This window comes from Topomyia yanbarensis, chromosome 3 (assembly GCF_030247195.1).
Source record: "Topomyia yanbarensis strain Yona2022 chromosome 3, ASM3024719v1, whole genome shotgun sequence".
Classification (NCBI taxonomy): Eukaryota; Metazoa; Arthropoda; class Insecta; order Diptera; family Culicidae; genus Topomyia; species Topomyia yanbarensis.
In genome coordinates, this window is record NC_080672.1 from 83,419,156 (window position 1) to 83,441,151 (window position 21,996).

At 40.8% G+C, this 21,996-nt stretch overlaps 2 protein-coding genes across 9 annotated transcripts in view; both read left to right on the forward strand.

The window, feature by feature from the left end:
- Positions 1–3,696, forward strand: part of LOC131693876 (huntingtin-interacting protein 1) — a 98,135-nt gene extending 94,439 nt beyond the window's left edge. For all 8 annotated transcript variants that reach the window (XM_058982129.1, XM_058982128.1, XM_058982127.1 and 5 more), the window contains 2 exons: positions 2,325–2,578; positions 2,642–3,696. In XM_058982129.1, coding sequence (XP_058838112.1) covers positions 2,325–2,578; positions 2,642–3,032 — 645 coding nt within the window. In that variant the 3' untranslated portion in view covers positions 3,033–3,696. The remainder of the gene's footprint in view (positions 1–2,324; positions 2,579–2,641) is intronic.
- A 9,730-nt stretch (positions 3,697–13,426) lies between these two features.
- On the forward strand, positions 13,427–21,142 carry LOC131690620 (4-hydroxyphenylpyruvate dioxygenase). The gene is made up of 3 exons (XM_058976537.1): positions 13,427–13,684; positions 19,793–20,860; positions 20,921–21,142. Exons 1-3 carry the CDS (start codon positions 13,682–13,684, stop codon positions 20,993–20,995), a joined length of 1,146 nt encoding a protein of 381 aa, XP_058832520.1. The 5' UTR covers positions 13,427–13,681; the 3' UTR covers positions 20,996–21,142.
- The last annotated feature ends 854 nt before the right edge of the window (positions 21,143–21,996 follow it).

Here is a 21,996-nt window from a genome sequence, read left to right on the forward strand (position 1 = left end):
ATACGAGGAGTGCTTTCCATGTTTCATTGAGCGAATAGCGCCAATGCAACTGAAGCTATCCGATACGATGAAATAGTGGTCTGCGGATAATGTGTCAATGACTCCAAGGGTATACTGAAGCAGGATCACTGAAAATACCAAAGCCAGTGGACACTCCAAGGTTTGATCCGTCAGTATAAAACATCCTTGAGCAGTCAACTTCCTGAAACTTATTATAAAACATGTTTGGAACCATTTGCGGGCGTATAAGGTCCGGAATTCCACCAATCTCGTCTTTCATGGATGTGTCGACAAAAGAATCTCTAGCTAATTGAATGTCGTTAAAATGCAAAAAAGAAAAAAAATATTTTATTTAAAAAATGAGCACGGTTGGGACTGTAAGAAGGATTATTATACTGCGCCACATAGTCAAAGTACAGACGGGTCGGAGAATTGAGTTTGATAATCAGTAATTGTGCTGGTTCACGCTTCCTAGAAAATACAACTAGCTCAGTTTTCTCCGCAGAGAATTCGATTTCCAGTTCAAAAGCCCAAGTAGACTAATTGTCCCAAATATACCTTAATATATCATCACGTAACCAGGTTTGCGTTTTAGTTCTCATACCGCGAACGTTCTGGTAGTAGACAGACAGGATATTATGTGCTGTATGCGACGGTGTGCTATGAACCAAAAAGTTTCAGGGAGCGGATTATCATTTAAAGCAACACACTCGGTTGATCAGGGAGTTCGGAAGACTTCCTCACAGCCTCCGAACGCAGAGCCGGAACGACTGCCCTGGTCGCTGACTGGTATTGCGACTGAGTCAATGAATATGACAATAAAAGATATGTTCTTCATGCCGATATACCTGTCGCAAATTGGTAACTGGCTTACGATTCTTCTCGGGAACTGTCACAGGGATAGCAGGTATATTTTTTCAAATGTCTTCACATTTCATAAAAAATGTCTTCATTTGTCTTCACCGACCAGGATTCTGAATCGGTTTTTGATTTTGAGTCAGAATTCTGCCAGAAATCAGTCAGACATCCGGAAAAATGTGTCTTCAAAATGAAAAACCTGTCTTCACACACTTCCAAATGTCTTCAAAATGAAGACATGTCTTCGCATATGACATCTCTGCTGTCAATTCTCAACCCTCATACATGATCAGACATACAGTCATCAACTCACTCAAACAATACCATGCGTATATCCCACGCACATTAAATGCCCTGTGGATTAGCTTCCTGGTTAGTCAAATAAAAATTAAACAAAGAAATTCGTTTGCTCAGTCCAAAGTAATACTTCTGGGTATAAGAGTCAGGGGATAAAGATGGCAGGGAAGAAAGTTATTAATTTTCAGTTTCAGGCATCGGGAGATCAACGGCATAGGTTGCAGACTCGGGTGGCCTTCATCAGGAAGAATTATGTACTGGGACGCCGGGTGTTCCTCCTCGAGTCGGCAGGGGTTCCTCCAGACGATTTCGTAGTACGGCTCAGATGCGGATACGAAATACTTCGAGTTTCGCATGTGGTTTGTACGTAGGTCCCGTGTTGGTTGGCTCATTCGACAGAGATGTTTGGTGTCGCCTTGGAGTCGCATCAAACCTTCGTGGGTGTATGATACAGGCGGAAGAGGGCACTTCTGAGAATGATAGAAAAAAGAAGCAGTTAAGTTTGTATATTGATGGTTTTTTGGAAGGAAAACACCCTCTCTGTTAGATTTTATGAGTCCACAATGGAATAGCGACCAGGATCACATTTGCCAATTTCGGTGGTACTCATTTTCTCGTAATCAAATTTTGGCCTATAGAGGTAGTTCTTCCTTAAAGGAAATTCACCATAAATCCCAAGATTTCTAGGCGTGATTTTTCCAAAAAGATGTTTCTTCAAGCTACGTCCAGAAACATACGTGCATAAATACTCCGGAAATTATGACTTGAAAGTGAATAATCGTTTTAAAAAGAAGAAATATCCGAAATACCTTATTCGGTAGGAAATCTGCACCTGTGGTAGGAAAGCAAAATCTTCCTCGCAAAACGTACCATCAACGGTGACATTTACAGAACGGAACGTCGATAATTCTACCAAACAACCTTTTGGAGGTTTGAATTGATTTTATTTATACACCCTGTGCTTACTATATGTACAAAACTTCATCACAAATTTCTTATTCGAAAAATACAAGTACAAATCGCGTGTGTTTCGATATAAACTGTACAAAATTACAATTTTATCTCTTATTTCATTCTTTCTCTACGACCACCCTGTAGATCGGGCGCTCTTTCCTACCTTTCGATCCAATTACAGAAATGTGTTCTCAAAAATAAATTTAATCCCACAGGAAATGCTCTCGAAATCACGCGCCTCGGATTCTGGCATCAAGTTAGAGGTCAACGAAAAAATTCTGGACGCGTGTACCACTTTGATGCATGCCATTCGCATCTTGGTCCAGAAATCACGTCTGCTGCAGTCGGAAATCGTCTCCCTTGGAAAAGGATCCGCCTCGGCGAAAGAGTTCTACAAACGCAACCACCAGTGGACGGAGGGACTGATCTCTGCCGCTAAAAGCGTAGCCCAAGGAGCTAACTTTTTGGTGTAAGTAATAGAGTAGGGATGCCTCAGAAGAAGATTCTATTCGTCAATTCCTTTCAATTCCAGAACGGCAGCCAACAAAACCGTCGCCGGTGGGGCCCGCCACCAGTTGGATCTGATAGTGGCCGCCCAGGAGATTGCAGCATGCACTGCTCAGCTGGTGGTGGCAAGTCGAGTAAAAGCACCCCGTGGAAGCACGAACCTGGCCGCTTTGGGAACCGCCTCCAAGGGTGTCACTCAAGCTACCGGTATCGTGGTAGCCACTGCCAAAGATTGCAGCCAGCGGTTGGAGGACTCACAGGATCTGGACCTTGGCTCGCTGACCGTTCATCAAGCCAAGACCAAGGAGATGGAGATCCAGGTCAAAGTGCTGGAGCTGGAGCAAGCACTTCAGATGGAACGGATGAAGTTGGCTGCGTTCCGCAAGAAAAATTACCAATCACCAGCCGATGAGTGAACTTTTAGTCATTTTGGTAAGAGCAAACAGAAATTCAGAAATATAGTTCTCTCTATGAAAGTGAAGAAATACGACATGTCAATCTACACGGAATAGTTTACAAAAAAAAAACTATAATACACGAGACAATATATCAAATTTTTATTAGTCGTCTACACTACGGGCGTAGATTCGTAGCGGGATAAAATATCAATCGATTGCACCCCACCTGTCGAGGCGGACGAAAAACTATAACAATATGATAGAAATCGAAACTATTTCTGATTGTGTCTTCTTCTAAAAAGCCATTAATATGAAGAAAAGAATGGATTAGAATTTATACGCGCTATCAGTCATTTACCACTCCTTTGTCCCGCGAAAAAAAAAAAACGAATTTGCTTCATTTCACGATCCCTTCAAAATCAATCTATTTTAATTAGTTTCGTTCCCATGAAACTTCTTAGATTTACTACTAAGCCCATTAGCGGGAAATGTTAAAAGTAATATACCAAAATAACCCATTTGATTATGATTAAGGCAAAGATGTGGTCTAATTTATTATGTTTGTCTACGTTGTACCATGATGGAAACAATTGTTGATATATATATTTTTTATGATAGTGAAACAATAATTTAAAACTGTTCTACCGAAATAAAAAGCTCAGCTAAGGAAATTGTAAATGAGTTGGAATCTTTTTTGTCTAATTGAATGTCCGAATTTTCTCATGCCGTTTGAATTACTCCCTTTACTGGTCCGTAATTTATCAGTGAAGCGGTCTTTTTTGTTGGAGACGAACCACTGTGACGGTGGAGCGGTCTTTATCGTCCTCCTCGGACCAGCAGAGGATGCCTCCAGAAGATTTCGTAGCACTGCTCTGATGCGGATCGGCAATACACCGAGTTGCGCGTGTGATGCTCATGCTGTAGGTCCCGTGCTTATTGACCTATACGACAGAGATGTGTTGTGTAGCCTTGAAGTCGCATCAAACCATCGAAACTGTAAGTGGAGGTGGAAGAGGGAACTTCTGAGAATGAGGGAACCAAAATCAAAAAGGAGAGCCAAATCTGTACATTGATACTTTTTATGAAGGTGTATACGAGGGACATGATCTTGCTTATGATCATGGCTTTCCAGTAAATCCCGAACCGGAACATTGAGTGATCTTCCTCGAACCAGAAGAGAATCTATCAGCTGAGATATGGCGGAACAATACTCGGCGAATGCCCAGATAATATGTTCGATATCGTGATAACCGTCACCATAAACACATATACTACTTACTATTGACGAGTCCAATATGTCGAAGATGCGCAACTTGTAGTGATTGGACATGAATCGAATGAAATCCCGACCTGCATCCATTCCTCTAAGCCAAGGTTTCATTGATACTTTCTGTATAATAGAATGTATCCACCGTCCCAACTCTCCATTGCTGCACATGCACAATGTCTGCCAACTTTCTAGCGTCCTGTAGCGAGAGATATTGAAAAATGTATTGAAGCAGATTGGTCTTTCTGTTATTTCAAGTTCTTCGACGTAAACTAAAGCAAGATCAATGAGTTTGAATGAGGCGCTAAGGTTACGATTGAATATATCGAAGCCATTAGAAAAAATGTTCGGCACCACTTGGAGACGTATGTGATTCGGGATTCCACGAATCTCAGCTTTCATGGATGTGCCGAAGAATACCGTTGAATCAGAAGCATGAAAGAGATCAGTGGAGCAGTAGCTGGGGAATGTTTGGGGACAATCAGCGTCCCCCCTCCCAAATATTTTATTGAAATTGGTATATTTAATACATTCGACAAACGCGTGCCTGATCTTTTAAATGGAATTCCAAGCTTCTTTGGCAAGTTTTTCTTCGGAGATTATTTCCTTGTAGTGAAATTGGCGATATACCTCGGCACCCACCGGTTGGATCGTTGTAGAGGCTAGATCCACCGTCAAGCACTACAACGAGGGGATCACGACGAAACGGGGAGGTAAATGGCTCATGTGTATTGTGACAAAACTGGGAGCTAATTGGGCCGGTAGATAGGGTTACGGCTCCCTAATTCATCTTAGCTCCTCTATTCATCCCACCCATTTGAACACATTAGTTAGAGCAGTATCTGCTATCTCTATTCAACGCATTAGCTCAAATGGTAGGATGAATAAGGGTACGTTGCACTCGACTTTTCGCTTCGCTCAAACGCGAGCATTTCGCATTTTCCAGGCAAAAATTTTAACTGTACTGCTTCTTAGAAACAAAGCGAAGATGATGATAGCTATTTAAGCGCAATGCTGTCACTCTAAGTCGAGTTATCAACGAAATAGTGCGACATCCTGACTAATGAGATGAATTAGGGCTCGTCTACCCTATTGGTGGTGACTTCAATGCCCAGGCTGTGGAGTGGAACAGTAGAGTAACCAACACAAGAGGGAAGCTCTAGCGAAGTTAGACGAACGATTGTACAATGAAGGTTCCATTAGCACATTTCGGTCATTCCGGCTTGAACCTTCGTTCGAACCGGTCATAAATCTTGTTCCTGTTTTACCTAGAGTTTTTCAACAGCAACAGTCTTTCTCAAGGCTACCTATATTTTCGCTCGATCAGTCTTTCTCAAGACTACCTATATTTTTTCGACAATTAGTCTTTCTCAAGACTACCTACTTTTTCGACTCAATCAGTCTTTTTCAGGACTAAAACATTTTTCAAGAACAATTCAGTCTAAAGAAATATTTAATTCTTCCAACATGCCTGGGTCCACCCAGAAAGGCCGTGTGCCAAAAGGGTATCTTCTCCACCCGAAAATTCAATTCACTGCAGCAACTCTTTCGGTGTTTTATCCGAATGTGAAGCTGATGAAATTTCTAAATTTCCTCGCTTTGTGCATAATGCCAATGAGAAGAAAACGCAATCACCTCCGCCTTTAACAGTGATCATATCCGATTTCAAAGCCCTTCGAACTGAGCTTTCAACGTTCCTTCCGGACGTGAAAGTCTCTTTTCAGATTGGCCGAAGAGGAGAATATCGAGTTACAACGGAGGAATTTATTTGTTTATTTGTGGAGCAGGGAAAAGCCCGCTGGAGTGAAGCTCATTTTCGCCTCTTCTCCAGTAGGCATAAAACCTTCTCATCTTTTCATTGTCAACAGGAAATATGCTAACCCTAATGACAAAAAAGCTAATTACTATATAATACACAGGATATAAATAATATACAATGATAGAACATACAAGTAAGTTCAGTACCTATTAACTATGTCTAACACAAACTCTAAAAGTAAAACTTGCTTAAGTACTACCACAGATAACAGACGTTTAGGCTGGAACAAAATTTCTTCAAAAACCTGTGTAAACCTTCGTATATCAAACGTTGGAAATCCGTGTTTCACTATTGCCATCTGCGCAACCGTTTGCTACACGTGTTTGACAGCTGCACTCTAACTTCATTGTATCGATCACTGCGCCATCTACAAACGTCTGCCAAACGTGTTTCAGACGTTTGATTTATTCGGAATTTCAGTAGCGGGTATTTACACACGTTTCAAATCGAGCCTAAACGTCTGTTATCTGTGGTACTACTTACAACATAATACAAAAATTTTATAAACGAAAGCAACTAAACAGTGGATATGACTTCAAAAAACTTTTTTTTATGGTGGCTCGGGACAAATTAAAGTCGAAGGCATCAGAGAGTTGATTAAACATACGACTCATACAGGCTATGGGTTCGTTATGACCATAATTAGTTCTAGCAACAGGAAGGCGGAAAAAAGTATGGGATCGCAAAACACGACGATGGATGTTGAAGTTCAGCTGTTGGAGTAATGCGGAGCAGTCGATATTACCTTGAATAATATCGGAGACAAACAAAGCCTTTGCGACATTGCGACGACAACTGAGCAGGTCTAGACCGATCAATTTACATCTGTCTTCGTATGCGGGCAAATTTATCGGGTCATTCCAGGGAAGATGGCGCAAGGCAAATCGTAAGAACTTGCGTTGAACGGTCTCGATTCGGCTGATGCTGTTTTGATAGAATGGTGCCCAGACCACTGATGCATATTCTAATATCGAACGTACTAGAGAGCAATAGAGTGACTTTAAACAGTGCACATTTCTGAAATTTTTGGCTGTACGAAAGATAAATCCAAGAGTTCTGGAAGCTTTTGATGTTACGTATGAAACATGGTCTCTAAATGTTAACTTTGAGTCAAGAATTACACCTAGATCTTTCACAGAAGTATCTCTCCGAAGATTATTGCCATAAAGTTCATAATTGAAAATAATTAATGAATGCTTACGAGTAAAGGATATTACGGAGCACTTAGATGCATTCAAGACCATCTGATTGTTGCTGCACCAATTAGCGAAGATTTCTAGATCGCATTGAAGAAGTCTTGCATCATCAAGACATTTTACGATGGTGAATAGCTTGAAGTCATCGGCATAGGAAAGCTTGACACATTTTAGTGAAAGGTGGACATCGTTCATGTATAACAGGAAGATTATGGGTCCCAGGTGGCTGCCCTGTGGAACTCCGGAGGTAGCAGCAAATGGTAGGGAAAGAGTATCTCCAATTTTAACGCTCATTTGATGGACAAAGAGGTATGAACGTAACCAACTAAGAAAAGGTCCATTAAAACCCAGCTGTTCGAGTTTGCCAACAGCTATACGGTGGTTGATCTTGTCGAAAGCTGCAGTAAGGTCTGTATAAATCGCGTCAACTTTATGTCTTTGTTGGAGTGCATGAGTTATGTATGATGTGTATGAAACTAAGTTTGTACTGGTAGATCGCTTAGGAATAAATCCATGTTGTTCTTCAGCTATTATGTTACGGCAGTTGTGAGTGACAAAATCCATGACGATTGACTCGAATAGTTTGGATGTAGCGCACAAGGCTGCAATTCCGTGATAATTGCGCACGTCGCGTTTACACCCTTTTTTAAAAACCGGGAAAACAAAGGATCGCTTCCAACAGCCAGGAAAAATCCCTGATCGCAGAGAGTCGTTGAAAAGGCACGATAAAGGTGCAGAACATTGTTTTAGAACAATCGCTGGGATCCCATCAGGACCGACGTTGCATGATTTTTTTAGCTTTCTACATGCAGTAATAACTGCATCAGAAGTGATACGAGGATGTTGACCGATGGGGAGCCCACATGGAACACCTAGAATAGCAGTAGATATTTCTGAAGAGTTCAGTTTATCGTATGTAAAAACACTGCTGAATTGCTTACGAAATAAATCGCAAATATCTTTGGTGGATGAAGCTTCTTTTGCATCACAGATCATGACCGATGGTAAACCTGACTCCTTCCTTTGATTATTTATATAATTCCAAAAGGCCTTTGGATTGGACTTTAGGTGATTTTGAGTGCGTTGTTCGTGGATACGAGAGAGACGTTTGTTTAGACGTTTATATCTGTCGTTAGAAATAATGTAACGAATTTTCAATGGGCGCGTGCGAAATTTCGAGAATTTTTTCAAAGCAGATCTTTTGGCAGATTTTAAACGTTGCAGTGTTCTATTTGTCCAGGGAGGGGAGCAGAGAGTTTTTTTTTAACTTTTTGGGTACGTACTGGTCTATAGCGTACAGTAGAACGTTCGATATGACGGTTGCAGATTCGTTGACATCTCTTCCATCGACAACATTGCTCCAAATGATGCTACTCAAGAATTGGTTCATGGCGAGGAAATTTGCATTTTTGTAATCATAATAGATAGACTCAGATATATCTCGAAAGACTATGGGCGAGCAATCGCGAATCGAAAGATGTAAAGGTTGATGATGGTGGCATTTCTTTACAAGCGGAGACGGTGCTTCAGAAATGGAACAGTCATTAATTAAGTCTAAACTAACAAAGCATAGGTCAAGTACACGGCCGTTACTGTTAACGATGTTGTTAATTTGTCCTAGTCCTGCGGTGTTGTAACTGTGCAACAGTTCTGTTGCTAGGTGACTAACGGTGGAGAATGAGTTGTCAGGGAAGAGGTACTAAGCGGGACACGAGACCCACTTAATACCTGGGAAGTTATTGAATTGATTGGCCACAAACGACTACTCAGTATCTTACGGAGAAGTTATATAAATTTTATTCATATGATTTCAAGACAGCTAGACCATTCAAGGCTGTCTTGAAAGGGCTACCACAAGGTCAAAGTTTGGATGAAATACCCAACGAATTGAAAAATTTACTCGGCTTTTCTCCTTCACAAGTTATTCTTATGAAGAGAAAGACTAGCGGCGATAACACGCCAGTACGCTCTAGAATTATCCAGGAGCTTTATTTAATTCATTTTAACCGTAATGAGGTTAATAATTTGAAAGTATTTGAAAAAGTACGTTTTATGTTCCACGTGCGAGTAAAGTGGGAACATTATAGACGACATGGGGGTGGAATTCAAAATCTGACCCAGTGTCGTAGATGCCGAGGCTTTGGGCACGGCACAAAAAAATGTCATTTGGATTCCAAATGTATGATCTGTGGTGATAAATCGCACACGAAGGATACTTGTCCGGTGACAAAACCACAAAAAGTTTCAAATGCGCTAATTGTAGCGAAAATCATAAATCGAATTTCTGGGGTTGTCCTGTTCGAGAAAAAATTATAAATTCTCGTTCTAGACAACAAAAACAACAAATAAAAAATGTACCTACTTCTTCAGGTACACTTCAAGGAAACACGTCCAAACGTGTTAATCCGATTCAAAATAGATTAACAACTTCTTCTACCTCCGTCACACCATCCTACAATGGTGTGGCATCTTATGCTTCAGTGGCAGGTAACAAGACCAAAATAACGGCTACCGTTATCACGCCTACAAACGCGTCTGCACCCAACGCTTCCTTTAGTCCAATGGATCTAGGTAGCGTAACGGAATAAAAATTAAAATGCCTGCAAGACTCTATGTTACCTATGATGATTGCTATGTTAAATACTACCTCCATGTTTGAAGCTTTTCAAGCGGGGTGGGAATTTGCTAACAAAATTGTAATGAGATTAAAGTTTAACAATGACTTTAAATAACCATTTAAATTTATTAAATTGGTATGCTCGTTCATTAAAAACGTGCGAAGACGAATTTTTCGATTTCTTGAGGATACATAATGTGCATATAGCCGTTGTGACCGAAACTTTTTTAAAACCAAATATTAAATTGAAGAGTAACTCTAATTTTGTTATTCATCGATTTGATCGAATTGTTGGATTCGGCGGAGGAATCGCAATAGCGGTTAATCGCAGGATCAAACATTCCATTACGCCGTCTCTTGACACCAAGGTGATCGAGAGTTTGGGTATCGAAGTTGAAACTGATCTTGGTATCAGTTTTATTGCTGCAGCCTATTTGCCTTTTCAGTGAACTGGCGAGCAAATTAATTTCTTGAAAGGAGACTTACAAAAACTTACAAGAAATCGGTCGAAATTCTTCATAATCGGTGATTTTAACGCCAAACACCGAGGCTGGAATAATGCTCAAAGCAATTCCAACGGTAAACTACTTTTTGATGATTGCTCTGCTGGTTATTATTCAATTTTGTTCCCGAATGATCCTACGTGCTATTCGTCCGTAAGGAATTTATCATTTTTATACTTCTAAAACGTAATCACGAGGAGTCATTAATTTATTCCAAGTTTTTTCAATTTCCGACCACTGTGCCCTCCCCCCCACCCCCTTCCCTAATGGAAAAGGCTGCGCACGCTTACGTATGTACTTCACAATTTGTGTATCTTGGTGGTACTAATTTATTGGAGAATTTACTGTGTGACCTCACTCTTCAACCCATAACTCCGGAAAATTCGCTGGCAACTTATGGGAGCGTTTTGCAGTTCATTTGAAGGTTTGTGCAAAACGGTTCAACCATCTACATTATAGTATTATAAAAAAATCATCCAACAATCGATGCAAATATCAATTGCTACGATTAGTTCACTTTATAGTTTGTAAGTTAGTTTTATGAAATAGCTTATTGTCCCACTTAAAAAAAATGCTACAGCATAAATCACTCAACTGCAAAAAGGCAATATCCTAATCTATCCTAATAATAAATAACTAAATCATATAAACAATAGCGATTTGGCTTAACATCCAAAATACGATATAGATTGAATTAAAAATGTAATATAATCTCAGAAATATAATAAAATAAATTAATAATATAGAAAACATGGGGGTAACACCTTTGTGCACAAAACGCAAAAAGTGTGGTAAACAAATTGTTTACTTGTACTGAAACGTAATGACTTTTCAAATTGTTCGGTTTCGCTGTTTGCATAGCATCACAGTCACTTGCAGAATTTCGTCGCAACTACTGCAAATGTAAACACGATTTGCGCTCGAACAGTGTCATATTAAATAAATTTATTTTATTGATATCACAATTTTCCATTCTTGCTTGCATTAATAAACCAGCAGAAAACAGTTTCTAGTAAACCATTCAAGGTAGAGGTAGAGGGCACTTACCATGCGGTATTTATAATCTACTACCGGTATTCAAGTTCGTTCACTATACCCTCTCCAGGCAACACATTCAAACAGCATGTTGTTGGAGGCTCGCCGGTATTCAAATTAAGTTTTAAACGGCTGCTGTCTGGCTCCAGTCCAGATGTTCAATACCCGCTTCTAGCGCACTTCGGATGTAAACAACGGCAAATAAATCGATAGACGAGAAAAACAAATCTACATAATAAACGTCATAGTAAGGTGAGAAAACAAATATGTATGTCAACAGGATGACAATTAATTATTCAAAACTAACACACGAAATTCGGGTTTGGTTGGACCACGTGATACGAAGGCAGCAGTAAAACAGAAGTGTCATCGTTTTTGGAACCTCTTTTCAAAGCAGGACCGGTTGGGCAGCTTGCTTCAGACGATTTTAACAATTATAAGTCTGCCCAGAAATTTTTTTTTTGTTTTGTCTGTTTGAAAATATCCCAAAAATAGAACCACCTTTTACAAAGAAAGACTTTAATGACCTGCATTTTATCTTTATGATTGCTAATATATCTGATTAGCTGTTTAACATTTCGGAGAAATTAAACGATATGACAAACCCGATACAAATTATTTGGTAAATAATTTCCGCAGAAAACCGAACAAATCGATTCTAGTTCCTCTAATTATTTCAAACTGATACTGGCCAAACAGAATCATTTTAGGCCCTCTGAGCTTCAGCTACGCTATCGGACGGCAATTCAATATTAATTCTGCAAAAGGGCTAAAGAGATTTTTGTAAACAAACTTATTTTGCTCATTATTCCGCTGCCGAGTAGAATTTCATGAAAATTACACATGAATCGACATCTATACCCTTGGTAGAATCAATTTCAAATGTTTTCTGATGGGCTGAAATTATGACAAATTAAGAAAAATCAGCAAAACAAAAATTTGCTTACAAATCTTATTAGCCCTATTCAAAAGGTGATATGGAATTTATGCTTGCATTCATTCTGTTTGATGGTTCGTTCATAAAATCACAGAGAACAGACATCCATATCCAGCATTAGAGTTATGTAAAATCTAACGATCTTTGTGATTTTTGCCACTAGTATAAAGATGCTGAATCTTTAGTATAAAGACTCGAACACGAGAACAGTCTATGGCCCTCGTTCGAGAAGGATTCGAAGAGATTTTACTCGATTTGAATGCTTTTGACAAGTCTCGTGCTCGAGTGAAATGACTGGCATATTAGTGAGATGCCGAGTCTTTATTCAGAAATTCAGCGCCGTTCGTTGGGAATATGCTGGTATGATTGCGCTAATGTATCAACGGGTTCTCGTTCAAATGTTTACACAAAAATTGTATGCTTATTTGTTGGAACATAGCTGTCCGTTCTCTGTGCTATCTTTTCCTTCATTAACGTGAAACAGTTATCGAGGCAACTCTTAACTGTTAGATTTTTTATACTTAATTCATTCATTTAGTGATTATTCCTTTAAGTAAATTGCAGAAATATACAAAATATTCGTAACATTTGGCAATAAATAATCTTTTTAAATCTAGAATATTATCAATCAAACATCAGTACATATTCAACTTTCGAATTACATTTGCAAATTGCAAAGATTTTCAAAACCTCACACCTTTTGAAAACAAACTTTCGTTGTTTACTCGTTTAGGTTCAATAACAAATTCTTCGCTGTTTACTTCCAACAACACCAGCCAATCAATAATCCTGCACCTCCTAGGTATGCAAAACAGCTCACCCACAAGCAAACGAGGACGGCCGGTCGGTCGGGCGGCAGAAAGCAGAGGCATTTCTTGCTGGTGTCCGATCGAACCACCTCGGCGCAGATATGTAGGTACCTACGTTCATCGTTAGAACAGAAGTTGGTTTGCCGGTTTTCGGTTGGAAACACAACCTGTTTGTACGGACGGGTGCGGGTGCAGTTGCGAATCCTATAAAAGACAACCGCGTGCCGGCGAACGGAACAAGTTTGTTGCTGGCCGCGACACGCGACGGAGTGTGAATTAATGCTTGAGGGACACATATTTTTCCAAGTGAATCCGGTGTGTTATCCGTGAGTGGTGCGGAAGAAGCTTCATAAAGCTAGAGACTAATTGTGAATAATTCAGGGAATTGTGAGGTGTACTACCTGAACGGGGCTGGAGATAAGCCTGAGGTGAAATTTGTTCCGAATACCAAGTGACGAATTCAATCACGTAGCATTTGGTGATAATGGTGAGTGACCGTGAAGAAAAAGTTAGCCGATGAAAAATATGGAACCATCTAAATTTAATAGACTTTTAATAGACTTTAACTGACTGAAAATTTCCTGATAAAACTCTATAAGAACACCAAAAAGTAACTCAGTTTAATCTCACTGTTATATTTGAAAGGCTAAATGTAAGAATGACTTAGGGTTACCAACTGTCCTTATTTTAAAGGACGTGTCCTTAATTTTGGCGAATTTGGGAAGCGTCCTTTATTGTACCTCAAATGTCCTTAATTTTAAACTCAAACTTAAACATATTTCATTTTTTTTTTGAGATCAAGTTAATTCCGAGAGTACTTTCTGTCAATAAAGTTTCTTGTATACTGTTCGCGACTTACAGCAACTAAAAGATCTTTTACCATAAAATAAATGAAGTTTGTTTCACATAAAATTCAGATTTCAGATATATAATTTATTCTGTAGCAGCGCCTCGATACTGAAAATTTCGCCTCTATACGTGCAGTCTTTAAAAAGAAGGAAGACAAAAAAATGAAATTAGACCTACACCCTCACTTCGAAAACCCGACACTAGCCTGTCAATCTCAGGGGCATTTTGTTCCAACATCGAGCTACTTATGCAGCATCCTCAGTCGTCTTTCCAGTTTTCTTTAACTTCCGCTTGATAATTGCCCAATACATTTCAATTTGGCGGATCTGCGGGCAGATGGGTGGATTAGCATCCTTGTGAATGAAATTCACTCTATTGTCACGGTACCACTGTCCATCGTTTCTGCTGTAGTGAAAAGCTTTGTATTTATGTCCATAGCAGAAAATTCCTTGCCAGATAATTTAAAATCACTCTTTCATAAACCAAACAATCAATCAAACAATATCGCTAGACGATCATAGTTTCTGGACAAATTTATCGCCGAAAACGATCTAGATTGTGCTGGGCACCTCGCACTGTACCCAGATAAAACTGTCCGAGAGCATGCCGAAATGGGTTTTCTAGATGGGTGTGTGCATTTTTGAAGTAGTATACTTCTAGCGTTTCAATACTGGAGCCCCGTTTCAAAATTTTAACTAATTCCGTAGAATTTATAATTATTGCAAATAACGAAAATATTGCATTTTGTGAAAGCAGTAATTTCTGAAATTATCCGGTGGAAAGAACACGAGGACCGAATCAAAATAAACCCTGTGGGGATCGATAGAAAAACGTGTATTCACTTTGCGTTAGTTTGGAATGAAAAAAGAATCTCAAAAGTATTTTGATAGGAGCAATTTGGTTAAAGTAAGGTGCGGTTGACCAATGACGTATACGTTGTAGGGTTTGCATACATAACACTCTCGTTCAAACTGCAATCGGTCAATCCAAGCTTCTCTCTGAATGGTGGAGCTGGAAGACTCTTTGTTAGCACATCCGCCAGCTACATTGACGTAGGAACATAGTCAACTCTAATCTGGTTACTCTCCAACAGCTCTCGAACGAAGAAGTGCTTAATACCTAAATGTTTCAGACTATCGGAGTCCTTGCAACAATTTTCATTATAGACCGGTTCGGATCTTCATGGTATATGATGGAAGCCATCGACTTAAAACCGAGATCATTCAAAATCTGAACCAGCCATTGATCATAACCAGTAGCCGCGCACAGAGCAATCAGCTCAGCCTCAGTGGAAGAGAGAGATACAGTGATTTGCTTCTTTGCAGTTCAGCTCACAGTACTACAATAGATTTTAAACACTGCACCTGATATGGACCGACTATCGAGCAGCGGACCTGCCTCGCATCTTCGGTAGGTTAGTCCAAGATCCAACGATCCTTTAATGTACCGCAATACGCGATGCAGATGAATCCAATGCACTTCCAGATTCCAGATATACTAGCAATGAGTAAATCATTTACGTATATGACCAAGATGACTTGAGTGTCTCCTGAACCACGTGTGTACAATCATTTCGACTGCTAATAAACCCCAGGTGCACGACGAACTTATGATATCTTTCATTCCATGACCTTGCCGCCTGTTTAGGCAATATAGAAACTTATTTTAACGGCAAACGAGACCATTGCACTGGTCAAAACCTTCCGGCTGACACATATAAATCTCCTCGGACAATTTTCCATTTAGAAAAGCGGATTTTACATCCATCTACTGAACAATCCACCCTTCATGATTTGCCAACACAGGCATCGTATGTATTGTGTCCATGCTGGCGACGGGGGAATATGTATCTAAGTAATCGAACCTTGCTTCTGGGTGAATCCCTTAGCGACCAACCGTGTCTTATAGCTTGGAGCCCCACAGTCTTCGGTCTGCTTTATTTTGAAGACCCACTTGCACGTGACGGCGCTCCGTCCTTCGGGCATCTTAACTAAGGTCCATGTCTCATTGTTCGACTTGCTTCCATAAAGGCCAGTCTTCTCTTTCACGCAGTTTCGAAACTGTTTCTGGTAAACAATCAACATATGACATCGCGTTTAACGCAAAACCAACAAGTCAACTTCATAGTCTCTGTGCCATGACGGGACACTTCGATTCCTGGTCTAATGCTCAATCGCTCCAGCTTCATTTCTGTAACCGGTCCTTCATCCGAACAACTCGCAAAATAATCTTCGTTTTGTTCATCATCGTCACTTCTGATATCATCCACAGAGCCATTATAATCCAAATTACCAGACACATCACGGTTCATATCACTTTGGTCTGCATCGGTGTCCTTTCCAATTTCTCCGATGTGAATCACCGATACACTTTTCTATTGCTTCGTATTCTCTTCCACGAATACTTATTGTTCCAGAAAATCTACATCACGAGCAAATACAACCGCTTCTTGCTTGGAATTTCATATCAGATATCCTTTCGCTGCATACCCAACTAAAATTCGCTTCCATGCCCTCGGATCAAGCTTTCTACGGCGTTCTTGTGGAACTTGTACGTAAACACTACATCCGAAACTTCGAAGTTTAGATATTTTCCGAGAGCTCAGAAGGTGTCTTGTTCTGATCAATTGCGCTCGTCGGTGACCTGTTGATGAGGTACGCTGCGGTATGAACTACCTGAACCCAAAACGACTTATCCAGTCCTGCATCTTCGAGCATCTCACGAGCTCTCTGATCCCATTGAGCTCTGGTGTATATGGAACCGTCCACTGAATCTCGATTCCCTGTTTCTAGCAAAAGTAGAGGAAAACTTTGTTTTTGTATTCTCCTCGGTTGTCACACACGAACCAGAAAATACGCGTACTAAATTTAGCTCGTAGCGCATAAACCAATCATTCATTTCGTCCTTCCTCTTCATAGCAAAATCATTACAAAATGACTCCAATCATAGATGAATGATACGAAGAAGCGTGCCTACGCGTGCTGTAAAAGGCTTTCGTGTTTGTTTACCGATAATGGCACGGTTCGCAAATCACCTCACTCCGATCCGAACTTTTCGTCTCTGGCAGAAAACAATCAACCATCATTTTATCGATTAACTGTTCAAGCTGCTTCAACTTTAAATAACCGAAACGTCGGTGCCACAACTCAAGCTCCTTCGTAATACACAAGCCACAAGCCAACAAAGAAGCACTACCACAGTATTCAATCTTAAAAAGATCCAGTTCGTAAAGTTTACCACGGCGCGCACCGGTCGCAACAACTTCGGGCCCGTTGTAAATGCTGACTTGGTCATTACCGAACCCAACGCGCATTCCTCTCCTCAACGTTCAGCACAAAAAATAAATTAAAACGTAGCGCTGGAACATACAGCACATTTTTCACCGAACGAGGAATGCACTTACCATTAACAACGGACTGCAACCTTACCCTTCCGAACTGATACGCAACGAACCGGTTTTAGCAACTGAAATTACCACTGGTTTCTGCAGGGGCACGAGCTCATCGAACAACTCTTTGTCCTTCGCCATATGATTCGAACAACCTGAGTCGACGAACCATTGCACCGGATTCCGATTCGCACGATCTTTGCTGTCCGTTGTGGTCACAAATACAACTTTTCCGCCGTCTGCCAAATTCGCTTTGGATGGCTGCTTATCTCCCTTCAAGTTTTTCTTATGATGCTAGAGTTTTGGACATTCAGACATCTTATGTCCTTCTCTCTAACATCCAAAACAACAAAATTGCTTCTTCTTTTTCGTTTTTATCGCCTTTGTTTTTCGACCCCGAAAATGCCGCTACCTCCAGTTTTGGTGAGAACAATTCTACACCTGTACCGCCGCGCTGTTTAATCTCTTCATCCAAAAGACGACACTTGACAAATTCCAGGTTTAAATTTTCTTCGGGCATTGTCTGCAAAGCCGTCACAACCGTTGAGTAAGTCGATCTCTTCGATGACAGCACCTGTTCCACGGTACTCTCTCACCAAGCGGTCAAACCGAAGAAAATGATCCTGTAAACTTCCGGATTCCAACCGCTGCGATAGCATCTGTCATTTGAAGTGCGTCCGGCTGGCAATGCTCTTCCGCTTGAATACGCTGACGTCACAAATGAACTGAGTGTCCATTTTTGACAGTTCGCTTGTACTGTTTACATGAACTTAGAAAAAGCGTCCCAAATCGCCTTATGTCGTTTTTCATTGAAAAACACCAGGGCAGTAGATTGCACTGGTTTTGCACTTTCTAGCAGAAGTGGGAATGAAATACGTCTAGTGGCCTGCTCTACTGCTAGAAAATGCAACACCAGTGCAATACACCGCCCCGGGGTTTTTCAATGAAAAACCCCATTAGGTGTCGTCTTCTCTTGCATGTATTCCAACTGGAAATTGTGTATGTGTGACACCAATATCAATACTTGCACCTTTTGTCCATCTTTGCTCGCTTCTGCCGCATCGCCATTTTTTGCATTTTCTGGTCGTTGCTATCACCTTCTACGTCAAGCAAATTCGGCAAATCAGCAGATTCTACCTCCACGTATTGAAGAAGGTCGTGTTCCTCCAGCAACACATGCAAAATTTCCATGCCGTCTAATTTGTTCCGTCAAAAAACGGGAGCAGAAAACGTTCGTGCTTTTCCTCTTCCGTCATATTTTACACTCGCGGAATACGTTACTAGGCCGATAACCTGAAATTATCTGGCGGAAGGGACACGAGGACCGAATCAAAATAAACCTTGTGGTGATCGATAGTAAAAACTAAAGAGGCTGAATCCCTCTGGATAAATGCTCGCCATCTCTATCTTATTCTTCTTATTTATCTGTAAGTGTCATTCCAATCGAGCACAAGACTTGTCAAACACATTCCTGCCGAAGAAAATCGTTTCGAATCGTTCTGGAACGAGGGCCATTGACAGGTCTGAGAGGTTTTTTGTTTGTTTCAAGTGTATCAGCGTCGACATGTTGCTCATCAGGTTCGTGGCAGTCGTGCTCTGATATGTACCTACCAAGTGTAGTAAGAATGTAATCAGAGCTGCAAATTTTCACCAGGTTGTTTTGAACTTGAAGGAAGAACAAATCTCAAATCATGCCCTACTATGTTCAATTCGCAGTTATTCGTTTACATCATTCATTCAAACAGTCGAGCTGCTCAATCATTTTCCTTTCATTTTCGATTTCATTTACCCAGTGAATAACTCTGTACTGGGACATTGACTAGAATTTTCAAGCAAAACTACTCTGAACATACTTCTTACTGTTCATGTATGCTTGAAAACGTAAAATATGTCAACATTTAACCTAAACTGGCTTCTACAGAGAAGATGATAACTTTAGTTAGTGAATGAAAAAGCATCAATTTGAAATGAAGGCGTACGGTTTGGTTATGAAAATCCCGCCAACTTCAAAGTGAATGATTAATGAAACTGTAAACATTAGAGCGACTCGATTCTAATACCGAAAACAGCATTAGGGAGGCTTTGAATTTGAATCATGGTTGGGTTTGATTGAGCTGAAAGCTGAAAATTTGCACCACTGAATGTAATAGATATTTCCACAATGTTATATTGAACATAAGCAGCTATTAAATCATAGCTTTAGTAAATGAGAAAGGAACAATTGCACCACTAGATGGATTAAAACAGTTTTTTTGTAATAATAGAGCTGAAAAATATCTAGATAAATCGATAAATCTTACCTCAATTGATCTCGATGTTTATTAAATGCTATGTGTAAACTATTCTTCGTCCCCACAGACAACCTACACCGACAAGGGCCCGAAACCGAATGGCGGCAAGTTCCTGTGCTTCGATCATCTCACCTTCTACGTGGGCAATGCAAAACAAGCGGCCAGCTACTACACCACCCGCATGGGATTCGTCGAGCTGGCATACCAAGGACTTGAAACCGGTAGCCGCAAGCTCGCTAAGCACGTAGTTCGCCAGAACAAAATCACGTTCGTATTCGTTTCGGCATACGAGCCGGAAAATACCGAGCTGGGAGCTCACCTGGTCCGTCACGGTGATGGTGTGAAGGATGTAGCTTTCCAAGTCGAAGACTTGGATATTATTGTGAAGCGAGCCAAGGAACGAGGTGCCGTCATGGTTCGCGATATCTGGGAAGAAAGCGATGAATTCGGAAAGGTGCGTTTTGCAACCGTCAAAACGTACGGAGACACCCAGCATACATTTGTGGAGCGGAAGAACTATCGGGGAGTGTTCCTACCCGGGTACAAAGCCCCGCTCTACGATGATGCATTAGTGAAAACGCTGCCGCCAATCAATTTGGACTTTGTCGATCACGTAGTCGGGAATCAGCCCGACTTACAGATGGAATCGACAGCTGCCTGGTACGAGAAGGTTCTGATGTTCCACCGATTCTGGTCCGTGGACGATAGTCAGATTCATACCGAGTATTCCGCACTGCGATCGATTGTTATGACCAACTACGAGGAAACGATCAAAATGCCAATCAACGAGCCGGCCAAAGGCAAGAAAAAATCGCAAATCGAAGAATACGTGGATTATTACGGCGGCGCCGGAGTTCAACATATCGCGTTGAATACCAGTGACATTATATTGGCAATTAAAAATCTTCGCGCGAGAGGAATGCACTTCCTTTCTGTGCCGGACACGTACTACGAACAGCTGCGAGAGCGACTACGAATCAGTAACGTAAAGATCATTGAGGATATGGACGTCCTGCAGAAGTTAAACATTTTGATCGATTACGACGAAAACGGATATCTGTTGCAAATTTTTACCAAAAACATGCAGGATCGACCAACGCTGTTCCTGGAGGTTATTCAGAGACGCAATCATAATGTAGGTTTAATAAAACTCAAGTCTTTTGATCGATTTTTAATCATTGTTTTTCGTTAATAGGGATTCGGTGCTGGTAATTTCAAGGCACTGTTCGAAGCCATCGAAGCTGACCAGGAGAAGCGAGGGAATTTGTAACGTGCGAATTGATCTACACTATCGACTGGACCACGCTATCACGCTTACCACTGGACATGGGAGGAACTTATGTTAGTTTATAGACGAACCGTGGATACCTAACCCTTTAGTATTAGCTCTAGGATAAATAAACCGTTCTTGATTTAATGGCACGCATTTTGGTTGTGAAAAGAACTTCCAATCTCCACTCTTTTATGTTTTATTTGAAGGTACAGGTGCAATAGCTGAGGATATGTGCGATGCATCAACACGAAAACCAGCTCGAGCACCTCTTTTAGTAGAAGTCGATAAAGTTCTTCTGTGACACTAGAGCTGCGTAAGCTAGCAGAAGATAAAGCTTCAGAGCAGGGGTTTCTGGATATGAAATTTGCAATGCGCAACTAGTATAGAGACGACAGGGAGTACTCCTCACTATCTTCTCTATACTAGTTCCGAATTGCGAATTTCCTATCCAGAAATCCCTGATCTAAAGCTTGGATCGCTAGTGAGCAAAGCTTCACAAGTAAAGGAGTGGAAGGAGGTGAAACTCGTTTTCAACCCCGAATAATTTGCAGCCTGTAGAGTACACCGCCCAGAGTCAAGGCCACCACCAAAGGCTTACTACGTCTCAAGTCCCATTAGTCGTTCCAAACTCACCTTCAAATCCTAGAGAATGTCCAATATAAGACACTGCAAATCGTCTATCCAGTGTTTAGGTTCCTCACGATGCAGGGCGTAGATCACATCATCCTTGAGCAGGGCTCTACGACAAATCCTCCTGCACCAACATGATAACAACAACGGTGACGACATAGTATGTCTTCTCAACAGAAGTCATAGCCCTGCTCTGGGTGTAGAATGTAGAAGACGTCGAGACGTCAAGGTGTTTCCGGAATCAAGCTGCCGTCAACGCTGAGATACAGCTGCACTCTTTCGTCGACGCTTGCGAAAGCGGGCTTGTAGCAATGGTTTATTCACCTTTTCAACAAGAGTCATAAGTCGAGTGCTTCAATGAAATCCTG

Excerpts from the sequence above, each read along its gene's own strand:
- LOC131690620 (XM_058976537.1), top strand. Across the intron at positions 20,861-20,920 it reads TTCAGAGACGCAATCATAAT|GGATTCGGTGCTGGTAATTT; the intron begins GTAGGTTTAATA and ends TTTCGTTAATAG.